Source organism: Orbicella franksi, chromosome 15, assembly GCF_964199315.1.
Source record: "Orbicella franksi chromosome 15, jaOrbFran1.1, whole genome shotgun sequence".
NCBI classification, from domain to species: Eukaryota; Metazoa; Cnidaria; class Anthozoa; order Scleractinia; family Merulinidae; genus Orbicella; species Orbicella franksi.
The window spans coordinates 3418377-3432610 of NC_138159.1; the positions used below are offsets into that span (position 1 = coordinate 3418377).

The 14234-nt window shown below is 41.5% G+C and overlaps 1 protein-coding gene across 6 annotated transcripts in view; it reads right to left on the minus strand.

Annotated features, from left to right (window-relative positions):
• LOC145470535 (obscurin-like) overlaps positions 1-14234 on the minus strand; it is a 123757-nt gene that overhangs the window by 31167 nt on the left and 78356 nt on the right. For 5 of the 6 annotated variants that reach the window (XM_081454339.1, XM_081454340.1, XM_081454337.1 and 2 more), the window contains 29 exons: positions 13964-14018; positions 13189-13640; positions 12404-12715; positions 12041-12077; positions 11529-11899; positions 10988-11066; positions 10518-10561; positions 9906-10187; positions 9765-9801; positions 8961-9253; positions 8483-8634; positions 8100-8310; positions 7120-7494; positions 6310-6618; positions 5845-5918; positions 5538-5731; positions 4904-4931; positions 4531-4781; positions 4244-4310; positions 3812-3915; positions 3452-3521; positions 3153-3245; positions 2942-3034; positions 2582-2632; positions 2224-2301; positions 1794-1835; positions 1527-1661; positions 844-954; positions 262-328 (listed from right to left, as the gene is read on the minus strand). In XM_081454339.1, coding sequence (XP_081310465.1) covers positions 262-328; positions 844-954; positions 1527-1661; positions 1794-1835; positions 2224-2301; positions 2582-2632; positions 2942-3034; positions 3153-3245; positions 3452-3521; positions 3812-3915; positions 4244-4310; positions 4531-4781; positions 4904-4931; positions 5538-5731; positions 5845-5918; positions 6310-6618; positions 7120-7494; positions 8100-8310; positions 8483-8634; positions 8961-9253; positions 9765-9801; positions 9906-10187; positions 10518-10561; positions 10988-11066; positions 11529-11899; positions 12041-12077; positions 12404-12715; positions 13189-13640; positions 13964-14018 — 4467 coding nt within the window. The remainder of the gene's footprint in view (positions 1-261; positions 329-843; positions 955-1526; positions 1662-1793; positions 1836-2223; positions 2302-2581; positions 2633-2941; positions 3035-3152; positions 3246-3451; positions 3522-3811; positions 3916-4243; positions 4311-4530; positions 4782-4903; positions 4932-5537; positions 5732-5844; positions 5919-6309; positions 6619-7119; positions 7495-8099; positions 8311-8482; positions 8635-8960; positions 9254-9764; positions 9802-9905; positions 10188-10517; positions 10562-10987; positions 11067-11528; positions 11900-12040; positions 12078-12403; positions 12716-13188; positions 13641-13963; positions 14019-14234) is intronic. The other variant, XM_081454338.1, reaches the window with a different exon arrangement.

Sequence of the window (14234 nt, forward strand, 5' to 3'; positions counted from 1 at the left end):
AAACGAAAGGATAAAATGGCACCATGAAACATGATGAATATTAAGCAGACAAGTCGGACAATGGTCTAAATGCATTACACAGCCGCCATTTAACGTCGGTTTCAAGTAGATCCTGGTTACACTTTCTGCAACGTTTGCAGCAAACTTCTTCGCAACTCATTTGCCATTTTCGAAGAAAGCTGCATAAAAGTAACAAATAGATTCACTCGACAGAAAGAAAACAAATATATAGAAGGCTTGTGATTGTAAGCTGTAACCCACCTTCACCTAAATTGAGCAGCCGTTTGATCTCTCGAACCCACGCTTGCTTAGACCACTCGGTCTTGGTCTGGAATAACAATGATGAAGAGAAAGAAAGTCAAGTATTATTCTTAAGTAATCCAAAGGAACATTCAATCACGGGATGCAAATCATCTCGTTCTGAAAAGTTGCTTTTGATGTTGCACGAACAAACATACGTTTTCGCTTCAGCAATTTTAAACTGAAATCCTAACATAACTATTTGCGAGATCTAGCTTCTCCTGAAACTATGTTTTCACTGTTAATAAGATTATCGTTACCGTGGACAAGAGTGCCACAGGTCGAGGGCTACAAGTTCAGCAATAATTTTAGTTACTGTCAAGCCTTCTAAATGAAGTCCTACCTTACTTTGCAGGTCTACAAGATGATTTAGATGTTCCAGTTAAACCTAAAGGACACATCTTGCACTTGGGTAGGGAGTTCCGAAAGCGCCAAACTGATGCCATTTTTCTCGATGCCCCACACCAACCACCCAACCTCCCTCCCCGGCTCCCTCCCTCCCACCCTTCCCTGGTAATATATTTACCAGGCTGACTTTCTTACCTCGAAGGTGTGAAGCACAAGAGCACTGGTCATGGAGGTACCAACCCACACCATGAACTGACGCGGTTCACCTTCAACATTCTCCGTCAGGCCAACATTTCCACTTGTCAACTGCAACACAACCAATCCACACTAATCCACTTCATGCGTATACTGACACGAGTTTTAACAGATTCGGTTAGTAGATACCTATATCACAGGACCCCAACAATAATGGTTTGATTTTGTAGAACAGTACTCATTAAATGACAGAAAACCCATCAGGGAGTGAGGATGGCAAACGATGACGAGGATGGAAATGGATTGTAATATGGACAAAGTTGAGAACGGAGGTAAATATCATAGCGAGATACGTGGAGACCCTGCAATAATGGTTTGATTTTGTAGAACAGACCTGGAGAAATGACAGGAACCCATTAGGGAGTGAGGATGAATAACGATGACGAGGATGGAAATGGATTGCAGTATGAACATGGAGGCCAAGATGATAGCTAGACAACAGAAACCACTACAATCATGGTTTGATTTTGCAGAACAGTAGTCAACAAATGACAGGACACTAAGACGTGAGAGTGACAAATAATGACAAATATAATATCGACAAGCTTAGATAAGCCAGACTTGTATTGACAAGTTTGGATCGGATTCTTTTGCAGTTTGAAAAGAGGACAAGAAGTTCATACCTTCAGCATGTTTTTAAACACGAACTTTCTTCCACCTTCTTTTCTCTTGGTGTTCACGATTCCTTTCTCAAACAAAAACAAATCGCGTTCTTTTCCTTTACCACGTGCTTTCTCCTCCCAGAACAACACCAGTTCCTGCAAAACAAGAAAAGGTACAACTTGAGTACTCTGAAGATAGGCTAGAAGAGGTTTCTAGAAATCTTAACGCATTATTGCAATACATGTTTTTCAATTTGTGCAAAAATCCTTCTGGTCCATATGCCTTACCTGGCGGATAAGTCTTCCAAGATCTACAAGTGGAACCTCGCCCTACCGGTAAATAAATAAACAAAAATTTAAGTAAGGTAGCAAGGTAGTAGGTGGGCAGGTAGGTATGGTATTGGTTGGTCCATCCGTCCGTCCGTCTGGCTGTCTGTCCGTCTCTCTGCACGTTGGTCGGTCGGTCAGTCTGTCGGTCTGTCAGTCGCTCAGTCAGCCGGTCGGTCATTCAGTCAAGTAAGCATCTGGGCAGACAGTCAGTCCTTTAAGTAAACAACCGACCGAAAGACCAACCGAGACAAAAAAAATCATCAAACGTGTCGAGTAGAACCAAAATCTTAACGTAGAGTAACCACTCAAGCCCAAGAAAACTGGCTAACGGTGGCTAACTCTACGTGTGTACCTCAACACCCTGTCTCGTGTCAACTCGTTTACTCACGTTGTATCCTTCGATATGGAACTTCAGAGCTGCCTCATCAGCTCGCTGGGAGATACTGGACAAGAATTCAAGCGCCGCCTGAAAAAAAGATTGCAAGAATATAAACAACAATGACCAGTAAGATTATACCTCTTGTTGTTTGAATTGTACGATGCAAACGGCAGATGTAGGTTCTTCTGTCTACAGAGTGTCTTTATAAAGACAATCAGGAGATGAAAAATTCTGACAAGTATTTGGAACAGTTTGTTTGTGGTTCTATATGAAGACAGATATCTGAGGTCGAACGCACTTATGACTGATGAAGAGGACAACTGTGAAAGGGTCTAGCGAGTTGTACTTTACTCTATAATGTTCCTACCTCATAGTCGGAGTGCTTCAGATTTGCGCGCACTGTGAACTTAAGCAGTTCCTGCGGGGAAAAAAAAGGAAAACAGAGGGATCTTAGAAAAAGCTGTGACTTGTTATAAATTCTCTCTCTATCAGAGTGGAGAATAAAAACAACACAGGTTTAATGTCCCAAGCAGTTGGAGTTTATCCAGATTCCGTGGCAGGGAGCGAATACGAGTATTCCGACTGGAAACCAATAAGTATAAATGCGCAAGAGAAAAAGAACTTTACGACGTATCAAAACTGGGAAAGGATATAAGGGCCGTGACAAACTAAAAAGAAAGCCAATTCATGTAGGACATTTACAAGAGAATTGTCTACTTTCTCTAACCTGGAGGTGCAAGATGTATTCATTCAGTCGCTGCGATGGTTTCTTTAGATAATCAGACAGGGAATTCTCGTCTTTCATGTCTTCTTTAAACTCCTGTAAAATACACAAAGATTTCTCATAGTTATCAGTTATTTTAGAAAATAGTCCGATGCTTAGCAACTGGTCGGAGACAAAGTAATTAAACAAGGAGTGTCACTAGTGCTTGACTAACCGTCCAAAATTCGCGCGTGACTTCGTTTTCCAGCTTCTCGTTGGCAAGCGATCTACCCTCAAGGAACTTGACGTACATCTCAAATTTGGGTTTCTAATAAAAGCAAATGAAAAAACATGTCCAGCGCAAGAGCTGCTTAAAGCTAACTCAAAGGATCAACGTGAAAGAATAATCAAGCATGCATGATTATCCTAATAACTTTGTAACACAAGTAAAGAGATTCATCTACAGATGCAAGAATATTTCTTTCAAAGAAACATTTTTCATTTCTGAGATATGCCGCGTCAATTATCACTTACGTGTCTCAGAATAACTTTTGGTACGTCATCTGGATTCTTTGCGCATGCCTCGAGTTCATGTAAGAATTGCCTGGGGAAAAACAAAGCAATGTACCCCTTTATAGATCGTCACAAACAGACAACTACAATTATTAACTGTAAATAACAGCGCACAGACTCTTGTGTTCTTTTTCCCGCAGAAGAGTCGCAAAGTATCGTCATTCATATTACAATCGTACCGTAGTCGTTGTAGGATCGCTTCGTAGTAGTAACCTCGTAGGACCGAGGTCGCACAATCGTGCTGTAGTCGTCATACGATCGCTTCGTAGTCGTACACATCACAGGACCGAGGTCACAACACAATCTCGTTTTGACTATTACCTTGTGTGAAAGCCGTAGATATCCTTGATGTTGGAAAACACGACATCCTTTTCTTCAACAACTTCATCGGGGATGTCTTCGGCCTCGAGCTCGGCTAAGTGACTCTGCCAAGAAACATAAATGACAATTCGGTCAATCAATAAAGCTCTTCCATGGATTTTAGAATCGTAAGCAAAGCTTGCGATGTTCACAAACCAGTGTTCGTCTTGTTACCGAAGTTTAACAATGGTTACCATCACAGTTTGCCCAAGCTTCACGATTTGTCAAGGCACTGCAACAATTTGCAGCACAGCAAAGTGCAATGGGCCACTATAAATTTCAATGAGCGAACCTTAAGATCACTGCAACACTCACTTTTAAACAGCTATAGTCACAAAGAGGTTCTTTTATTGACATTTCGTGCATAAAAGCGTACTTGAGAAAATTGGTTACCTCAACAACTGTGCGGAGATCATTGACGTATTGTCGCTCAGATTCAATCATCTCGTTCAACACGAATCTACAGGAATAAATCTCGTGTTAGTGATTTCGTCTTGAGCCTGAATTAAAACATTAAGTAGAGTATCATAAACACATAAGACATGCACACGTTATAACAACCAAAGGATAAGAGACAATGGTGTTCTCTGGAAAGAGCGTAAGACTGAAAAGAAAGATTGTTTGGCGACGATTTGGTTCAAAATTCTCAATTGGACCTGAGAATTTATTGGGACACTTACTCTCGTTGATGGAGTGCCTCCCTTTCTTTGCCTTTAGCAGTTTTCGGAGCCTTCTTCACATCCTCCTCCGGGGCCCTGATGATAAAGACCCGAGGCAACCACCCGACTGCTCCAGTGGTAATAACACAGACCATTAAACTCTCCGAGCCTATGTTGTCAAGGACCTCTATTGTGTCTCCTTCATTCGCGGATACCTCACCAGGAGCCTTAGGTTTGTAGTTGGTGATACACACAAATCTTATTTTCTCTCCCTGCAAAACCAAAACAAATGCTTGAAAATGTCGACGACAAGGAAATATTAACTGAGATTCAAGCGCGAAGGGAAAAGGACACATTTTTACATTGTTGTCCTAGAGACCACAAATAGACTTACTTGCGTCGGTATGTCTGCAGTTTCATCGCTGAAAAAAAATAATAGTAATAAGCATGGGTGTGAGCATAATCATAACTGGTGAGCAAGGGCATTGCAAAAACCCGATCACAAGACATCGTCAACAACAACAACAACCATTTATTTGTACTCATAATTTATAATGGAGTTTGAAGGCAAATGTAGACATTTTAGTTCTATTTGAGTCTACGGAAACTGGCGCTGTCATGCAACATATCAACAAATCGTAGGTTATATCGGGGACCTCTCGTTGCTAACCATATACACGGGAAAATACTCGAATCTTTCATTATGTTATATCTGTCAGCAAAATGTCGGTTGTTGATTTAAAAATGTTGATTTCAGCAATAGGCTTGATTTGAAAGTCAGCTGATGAAATCGTTCAAGGTATTAAAGTGGAAGCATCGAACCCACTCTCAAAATCTTTGATTACTGCTATTTATTAGATATAAGTAATAAAAAAAACTTGGCGCCAGGAAGCACGTGGTGAAATACTGTAGTAAGCGTGCCTATTTTGATACCAAATTTGTAGAAGTGTGAACTTTATGGCGGCTAAGATGTTCGATAAATTAAGAAGATTTGTACCGCAACATAACCTCAGTTAACTCTTACTTACCCGTCGTCATCTTTCTTCAGACAAGTGTGACGTACAAATCCGATCTCTGAACCACGTGATACTCTTCTGACCAACCAGAACTCAGGTCGACTAGTATCCAGTACTTCGACCTTGTCGCCCTTCTTGAGGAATTTGTTTCCAGTTTCCTCCGAATAGAAGTCTTCTATGGCCGTGTACAGTTTGAGCGTGAGGACCTGAGAACGACGTAAAGGAAAATGTAAGAACACCACAAGAAAATCCCTGAAAAAATCCTTTAGGGCACGTAATGTAGCTTAAAACCTCAAGCATTGCAAAACAAAAATGTTACCTCCTCCACTCTTGATAGTCCTGAACTCTTACGAGGAGGTTTTCCACTGTAAAGGAGTGGCCTTTGATCCGTTCCTGGAAGAGAAAAGCGACGAATATTTTCTTACGCAATCATAAGTGATGGAAAATTTCCCAACAATGGGGGGGGAGCAGAAGTTTTAAAAACCAATATTCAGTTTAATTACCCGGCATAGTCAATCGAACCCTGTCGAACTGCATATTAACAGTTTGGCAATCGAACGAAATCGAAGTCACACAGAAATAGTCGGACAATCGAACGTTTGATTTCCGAACTCAATCGAACGAAATCCAGGGATGGAGTTCGATTGAGTTCGTTTTCCGCACGTTCGATTCACCATGCCGGGAGTCTAACAGCAGTGTGTCTATTACCCTTGCTATCCTTAGTTACAGTTACTCAACACGCACAATAGATCTCCAATAAAATAAAAATGTTCTAACTACGCACCTTCTACAAAGAGATTTGAGGTAGAAGACACCTCTCCGAAGTCATTTTTAGCTACCACTTTGTATTGTCCAGCATCATCGACCTTTCCTTCAGTTATCAAAATGGAGTACAGGTTTTCTTCTTGGAAAACTTTGATATGCGGGAACTGTTCGTCAGTGATCTCTTCGTCGCCTTTGTACCACGTGACTGCCGGGGTTGGCTTTCCGCGCACGCGTACATCAAACCTTGCTGCACTACCGTCTTCGATGGAACGATCTCTCAACGGAGCCGTGAATGACGGTGCTTCGCCTCCTTCAGTTTTTAGCGCTGCTGGGATGAAAATGATTGTTACAGGTAAGGAACAGCGCACGCTCGGGTTTACTAGCTTTCTCGGATTCCGAACATAGGTTCGGTTTTTCTCCGATGTTCGTCCGTTATTCCGATGTAACGAACATTAGAATCAGACCACTGTAAACACACTACCTTCAGCCAAATTTTTGGAGAAATTTCCCCGAAAACTCTTAACTCTGCTACTTATCCACAGATATGCCGAATAGGCCATTTCCGAGTTACCTTGTGTCTCTGTTTCAAAACGACTCGAGTCCTCGTGAAAAACCTTACATATGAAAATGAGTTTGACTGACATCGAAATGACTGAACCTGTAGGCAGAACTCATTTTCAGATGAATGGTTTGTTTTGACAAAGAGGCAAAAGCCAACTCGGAAATGGCCTATTCTACTGAACATCTAGACAGCCATTTGGCCATGTCAGGCTGTCCGTCTTCCTCGTGCATTAGTTGTTACAAGCGCCATAATCATTACTTTCCTTACCTTCAACCGAGAGTTTTGCTTGGCAAGCTACTGAACCTCCCATGTTGGACGCCACGCAACGATACTCGCCCTGGTCCTCCACGGTCGCTTTGTTGATCAGCAGTGAGTAGTTTCCAGTCTGCGAATCTTTGATAAACTTCAATCGCGAGTCCTCCTTCAGTAACTCACCATGTTTGTACCACGTGACTTCCGGTTCCGGGATGCCCGTTGTTTTGACGGTGAAGTAAACAGTGTCCCCAGCTTTGACGTCACGGTTGCTAAGCTCTTGTTGGAACTCTGGCGCGCAGACGCTGTCACGTGATCTCCGGCGCTCCATCCGGGCATTCATCTTTTCGAGCTGTTCTTCATCTTGGGATGAAGACTCTGACATTGATTCTTAAACAAAATAAAAACAAAATAAAAACAAAATAGTCAAACGACAAGGCTATTATTCTTTTGCTCACTGAAGTAAAAGAAAACGCTCTGTGAATTTCGACTCTAATCGTAAGTAGGTACTCCTACGCTGTTATTTATCGGCAGTCGCAAGCTTACAGCCCTGTGTGATAAGGAGAGTCATCTTTAGCGTAACAAGGTCTTTACCCCAATACAGCATGGCCAACACTGAAGAAATTACGTCAACATACATTAAGACATCACTACGGTGGGAGAACATTAGTAGCTTGGAAGTCTCCAGTGACGCAAATTGAGGTTAAATTTTCAAGTTAATCTTTCATGTTCTATCTGAATATTTCCAACCTGAAACGGCGTCGCTAGTTTCGTGATTACTTAAACTACTAAAAATGTTATTTTGATGTCTCTGTTTCCAACCACGGGTTAGTATATGAACACAAAGCTCTTTTCAACTTGAACAGTTGGCTTTTTCCAGTCTATAAGCACTCCGCGTCAAGCAGTTCTTTAGAAAGTGAATATCTCAGAAAAGCGCCTGGATGTAAAACACTCATCTCAAAAAGAGTGACAGAAAATAACCAAGAATCACCTACCTTCTACCAACACCTCAGCCGAACAAGACGCAATGCCCCAGTTATTAAGCAACACGCACTTATAGATGCCTTCGTCGTCACAAGTTACTGCCTGAATGTCGAGGTTGTGTGTTGAGCCCTGTGAAGACTGCGTGAATCGAGGACGTGAGCGGATCAGGTCATTGTCCTTGAACCATTCAATGTTGTCGATGGGTTCTGGACCGGAAGTCACCTAAACAGAAAACAGTACGTCAATGAGAAAACTGCTCTCCTCAAAGACAACCTGGCATATGCAATGAGCAAGGTTAAAAACAGCGAACAGTTCCCAGTTCTCGGGAAGAGACAGGATAGGATAGAACACCTTAACTAACAACTTGAAAGTTACCTACTCTTTTAATGTTTACCTGCAACGCGACATTTTCGCCATCATTGACTTCGATGTTTTCCAGAGGAGTCACTATGGTCGGCTTGGCACCACTTCTTTGCTTGGACGGGAGTTTCGTGACCGGAGAGCCTGGAGTAGCGCCGTCGGCACTTTCGGCGACTTCGACTGATTCTGAAAAATGTCAAACATTTAAAGAAGTTCAATCAGAGTATTTTAAGTCATTTTGGCCACGTACAAAATTGCCTTAAATTGAAGGAAACCTGAAAATAATAGATTCCTAAGATATAAAAAAACCAAAGAGATAGTAATAAACGATGAAGGAACAAGGATGGTTAAGGATGGAGAAGATTAACACGGATTACAAACGACGAACTTGAAAAATGTAGGCTAAACCTTTGAGGATGTGCAAACCGTGACACAGCTCCTTGTGGTAAATATTCCTATGACTGGAGGTAATTTGCTGCATCACTGTTACAACTCTGAAAACTTGCACTAACCTTCTACTGTTATCTTTGCCTCGCAAGACTGTGTCCCAGCCTTGTTAGATATCACGCATTTGTACATCCCCTGATCTGAAGTTTCCACCGGAGAAATCTTTAGCGAGCAATGCTCTCCGTCGGACGACATTTTCAAGCGTTTTCCGTACTTTATCGGCTCGTCGTCTTTGAACCAGCGAATCTGCAGTGGTTGGCTGCCAGCGGCTATCACTTCTAGCTGTGCAGTGGAATGTTTCACCACACTCAGGTCGGTGCATTCTTGAACAAATTCCGGTGCCATTTGAGAAAGACGGCTGCAAAATTAAATCCAATGCGAAGGGGTTAGCAAATGTTGTACACAGGTCTTCTAAATTTTTGCAAGACCGTATACGGAGTGTGGCCCAAAGTAACTTACTGTACATGTTCGAAGCAACACAACAGTGCTCCGGGCAAATCTAAGAATTTGCTGTGATAACCAACTACATTTAAGCACAAGGACTGCTCCATACAAAATCTACACCGTGAGTTTTGTATTTTCGTTGTTTCCACAACCTCAGCAACAACAACAACAACAAATTACTTACGGGGTAACACGCTTCGAAATTTCAGCTTTACTTATGGTGTCATTGTGCAGTTCACAAGCGTTTTTACCACGCACCGAAACAGCAAATGAAAACAGCTTTCAACATTTGAGCGATTTGATGCACATTAGTGATCAAACAGATTTTATAAGGTGTAGTTAAGTCAGCATCAATATGTAATAGGAATACCTGAAAAAAAAATAATCACAACAAAAATAATAGCACAAAAACAACAAGTACTTACCCACGGTTCATGACTGTTTGAGGAACTTTGACTTTCTCTGTGAAGATAAAAGCAAACAACCCTTCTGTTATTTCTCATGATTTCTTTTTCTACCACAACTAGTTTCATTTCCGAACGGAGTCAAAAATAACTTTCTCGTACCTTCGACAAGAACTTCACAATCAGTAGAAACTGAGCCCGCAGCATTCGTAGCGACACAGCGGTACACCGCCTCATCCTTGACTGTCACGTTGAAGATATTAACAGCGTGCATTTCACCGGCGGAAATAATGGTTATATGATGATCCTCTTTAAGAGCATGGTCGTCTTTGAACCACGTGACCTCGGCCTTGCACTCGGCTGGTACTCGGACGTCTAGCGTGAGGTTGTCGCTTTCTTTAACTTGTTTGTCCTGAAGCTCCGACGAGAAAACCGGTTTTGGAACTGACGGTAAAGAAATGATACAAACCTCAGCTTTCAGTACACTTTATATAAAGATTTGGGAAAGCCTTGCCAGGTCGTAATATTTTAAGCCCAAGACCAGGCACACAAAACTGAACTATTTTAGAAACTCGAGCAACAGATGCGAGAAAGAGCTACGAAGAAAATCAGTTAAAACTTTGTTGTCTTTTATGATATCTTTAAGAATTTTGCGACGAATCAAGACAACTTCCTCCAGGTAATGATCTAACTGCTGTATTCTCGTTAGGTACTTTATGGAAAATGGATATATACTGTAAAGAGAAAATGGACTTGATCATTTTCATTACTGACCTGATTTCGCGGCAGGCTTCGGTTTAGGTGCTGGAGGGGGTGCTCTGGAAACAGAATAAACAATAAGCAGTGAATATGGACAGATTTATAACTGAGTCTTTTATTGACCTTGGTAAAGTAACCAAATCTAAGTATTTGAAATAAGTCAATGACAAGAAAAAAAAAAGGAAATTACGCCACGAACTAATCACAATTCAAAGCAAAAGCGTGAAAACGGTGGAGGTAGGGGGAAAATATTTTGGTTTTGCTTTTGCCACTGATCGGTTAATGAAAAGCACGTTGTAATGTTCTGATCAGTAAGATGGTTTTATGACAAATTCTGGAAACAATCCTAGAGCTAAGCAGACACAGAACCCCGCGTAAATTTCTGGAAATTAATTGCTGAACAAACTGCCCAAAAGCAGCAAAATCAAAGTCATAACTACACGAAATAACACCAATATCTGAAGAAAACAAGACCCATATCTTACTTGGCAGGAGGTTCTTTCTTTGCTGGTACCTCATCTTCGGACGTTTCTTCACTTTCTTCCTCGGTTGACTCTTCGAGGCCTGAATCAAATAAAGAGAACCTCTAAGCGTCATGACAGCTCTCTTTGCGAGCTTTTTTTTCTCTCAAGACATAGATCCCTTGAGAACACATCTCCAACGTGGTTTCAATTTTTGGTCAATCCTCATCAGGGAGGGCCGGAAATTGCACATTTTTCTTGGACAGTGTAGGGCTCTTTACTGTAAAGGAGCTACGTCACAGTTTGCGCATCTTGAAACGTTTAGCCTAAATTTTTCAAGTTCGCCGTTTGTAATCCGTGTTAATCTTCTCCATCCTTAACCATCCTTGTTCCTTTATTGTTTATTATTATCTCTTGGGCATTTTTCTATCTTAGTTAACTACTATTTTCAGGTTTCCTTCAATTTAACACTAATTTTGTACGTGGCCAAAATAACTTAAAATACTGTGACTGAGCTCCTTCAAGTCATTGTGCTACGTAGAACCGAAACAACAAAGCAACTGACCTTCTACTTCAAGCGCTGCAGTGCAAGAAACCTCTCCTTTGATGTTTGACGCTTCACATTTGTAAACGCCTTCGTCATCAGCCACCACCTCATTCACAAACAGAGAGAACACTCCGTCATCATCTTCGTCAAACCGGAACTTCCGGCCCTCTGTAAGAGGTTTATCATCCTTTAACCATCGTACTTCCGGTTCTGGGCTTCCGGTGAGTTTGACATCAAACTTTGCCGCGCTTCCTTCAATGACTTCCGCTTTCTTCATGGTGCGGACGAACTTGGGCGGAGTCTCAGGGGGACCATCTTCGAGGTCAGGGGCACGAGACACTGGTATGTCTGTGGCCAGTGTCACTGTTTTTTCTACTGGCATCTTAGGACTAGACGTCGAAAATATCAACAGGTAATTAGTGTGATTAGCTGGTAACTTGTCGATGTAGAAAGAAATCACTGGAAAAAAAATCAGCTTAACCTAAATCCTGACCCTATAAAGTGGAAATTTAAAAAGTAAATTGACTTACAGCGACATGACACCTTCTTTAATTTCTGGCTTAGGAGCTGCAAAGAAACAAAGCGGTAAAGACATAAGTCACATATTGGTCATAAAATTTAACCAAACCCAAATGTTGCAGTAAGCCAAGAAAACAGTGAAACCAACAGGTTCGTTGATTATTGGATAGACAGACAGACAGACAGACAGACAGACATACTGCCAAACCGCTGAACGAAAGAACGAGCCAACGAACTAATTTAAATCAGAATCGAAATGGGAGAGAACACAAAATTTAACTTGCACTTGTAAATAACATATCTAACACAAAACGTCATTTACTATCCTTTCCATAAATGAGACAGCCATAAAGCACGTAAGAAGCCGAAACTACCTTGAACAGTCAGCTTAGCAGAACAAGTAGCTTTTCCAGCTTTGTTCTTAGCAATGCAAGAGTACTCTCCCTGGTCAGCGGTTTCTACACGTGGAATACGCAGTACATGCACGCCATCTTTGTTCTTGTCAATCTTAACTCGACGTCCATCTCTGATTGGTTTGCCTCCTTTCTGCCATTCTACATCCGGGACAGGGGTTCCGGACACCTTAACTGTCAACTTCACCTCCTCACCGTCCGTGACTGTTGTGTCTGTAAACTTTTGCTCGAAGTTTGGGCGGACCGTTACCTCCTGACGAGGTTTGGAAAGTCCTGAAGTTTGAAAAAGAGTTCTCTTTAGTGGTTTGTCACGTAATCTTGTCAAGCACATCTTGAAAAGTTTAGCCTAAATTTTTCAAGTTCGTCGTCGGTAATCTGTCAATCTTCTCCATCCTTAACCATCCTTCCTTTATGGTTTATCATTATCTCTTTAGTGTTTTTCAATCTTAGTAAACTATTACTTCCTTCAATTTAAAAGTAGTTATACGCGTGGCCAAAATTATTCAAAATACCATGACTGTGCTCCTTTAAAGTGACTGCTATGTTCATGTTAAAGAATCTTTCCACCCTTCCCTCGAACCAAATTTTCGACGATTTTTGGCATATTATAGTAGAGATGGAGAAAGAGGAGGAAGACTGCCTTCACAGTTCAGAAAAGAAGACAATCGGTTGCCTCAACATTGTGTTGGATGTGATTTTCTTACTGGTGACATATTTCAACATAAAAGTTAAACTCTAAATCTAACCTGTCACAGTGATTTTACACGCCGTGCTGACGCTGCCCGCCTTGTTCGAGGCTTCGCATTTGTATTCTCCCGCGTCCTCTACCTCACAGTCTTTTATTACAAGTGTAAACCCGCTCACTGATTGGCTGATGTCAAACCGCCCTCCAGCGCTGATTGGCTTATCATCCTTGAACCACTGGAACCCAGGTTCCGGCGTTCCCATCGCCCGGCATGCTAAGCGCACCGAACTTCCTTCAACCGCTGACCTGTCGCGCAGTTTGAGGATAAACTCTGGTTCTCGAAGGCGTTCTTTTGGTTTTGCAGGCTCAGGCTTGGCTTTTGGTTCTGCTTTTGGTTGAGGTTTTGGCGCTGGTTTCGGCGGTGGCTCTGATTTCTCTACTTGAGCAGTTGCAGGGGCAATAGACGTCTCGATAACTGGAAGTGGTTTCTTCGAATCCCCGGGTGGTTTTGTCCTGAAAGCGAAAACAAAAATTGAAAATTGAAATCATACGAAGATCATCCAAATTCTCCTTACTAGTTATCATACAATTTCTACAACCATCTTTGGCAGAATTTCGCCCTATAATCGAAACTTTTTTTCTCGAGACGTTCAAGCGCTCTTTCCAAAGTAATGTTCTTTGTTTCAAAACAAATAGTTCTCTTCCCTGGAGTTTCGAGTCCTATAAAATAAGACATCACAGACTTCGCTTCCGTTTTTTGTTCTTCCATTCTCTCATTATGAAATAATACTTTTAAACAGGCTTCTCAAATTAGCAATATTCCTTCTGACACTTACTTCTCTTCTTCCGGTTCCGGTTCACCAGCAGACTCACTTTCCTCGTCTTCTGTTTCTGTAACAAAGAAAATAATAAAACAAAAATTATAATTATACAATTTGAAACAAGTGCCAACAAAACAACAGGGAGAAATCTCCCTGCGTTCGCTGGCTTGTGAAGATAATGCGAATATGATACGAACGATTTTAAAAGACATAAAAGGCTCATGCAATATCTGAATAGATAGAGAATCGACAATCATTCCCATATAGTTGAAGAACAAACACACAC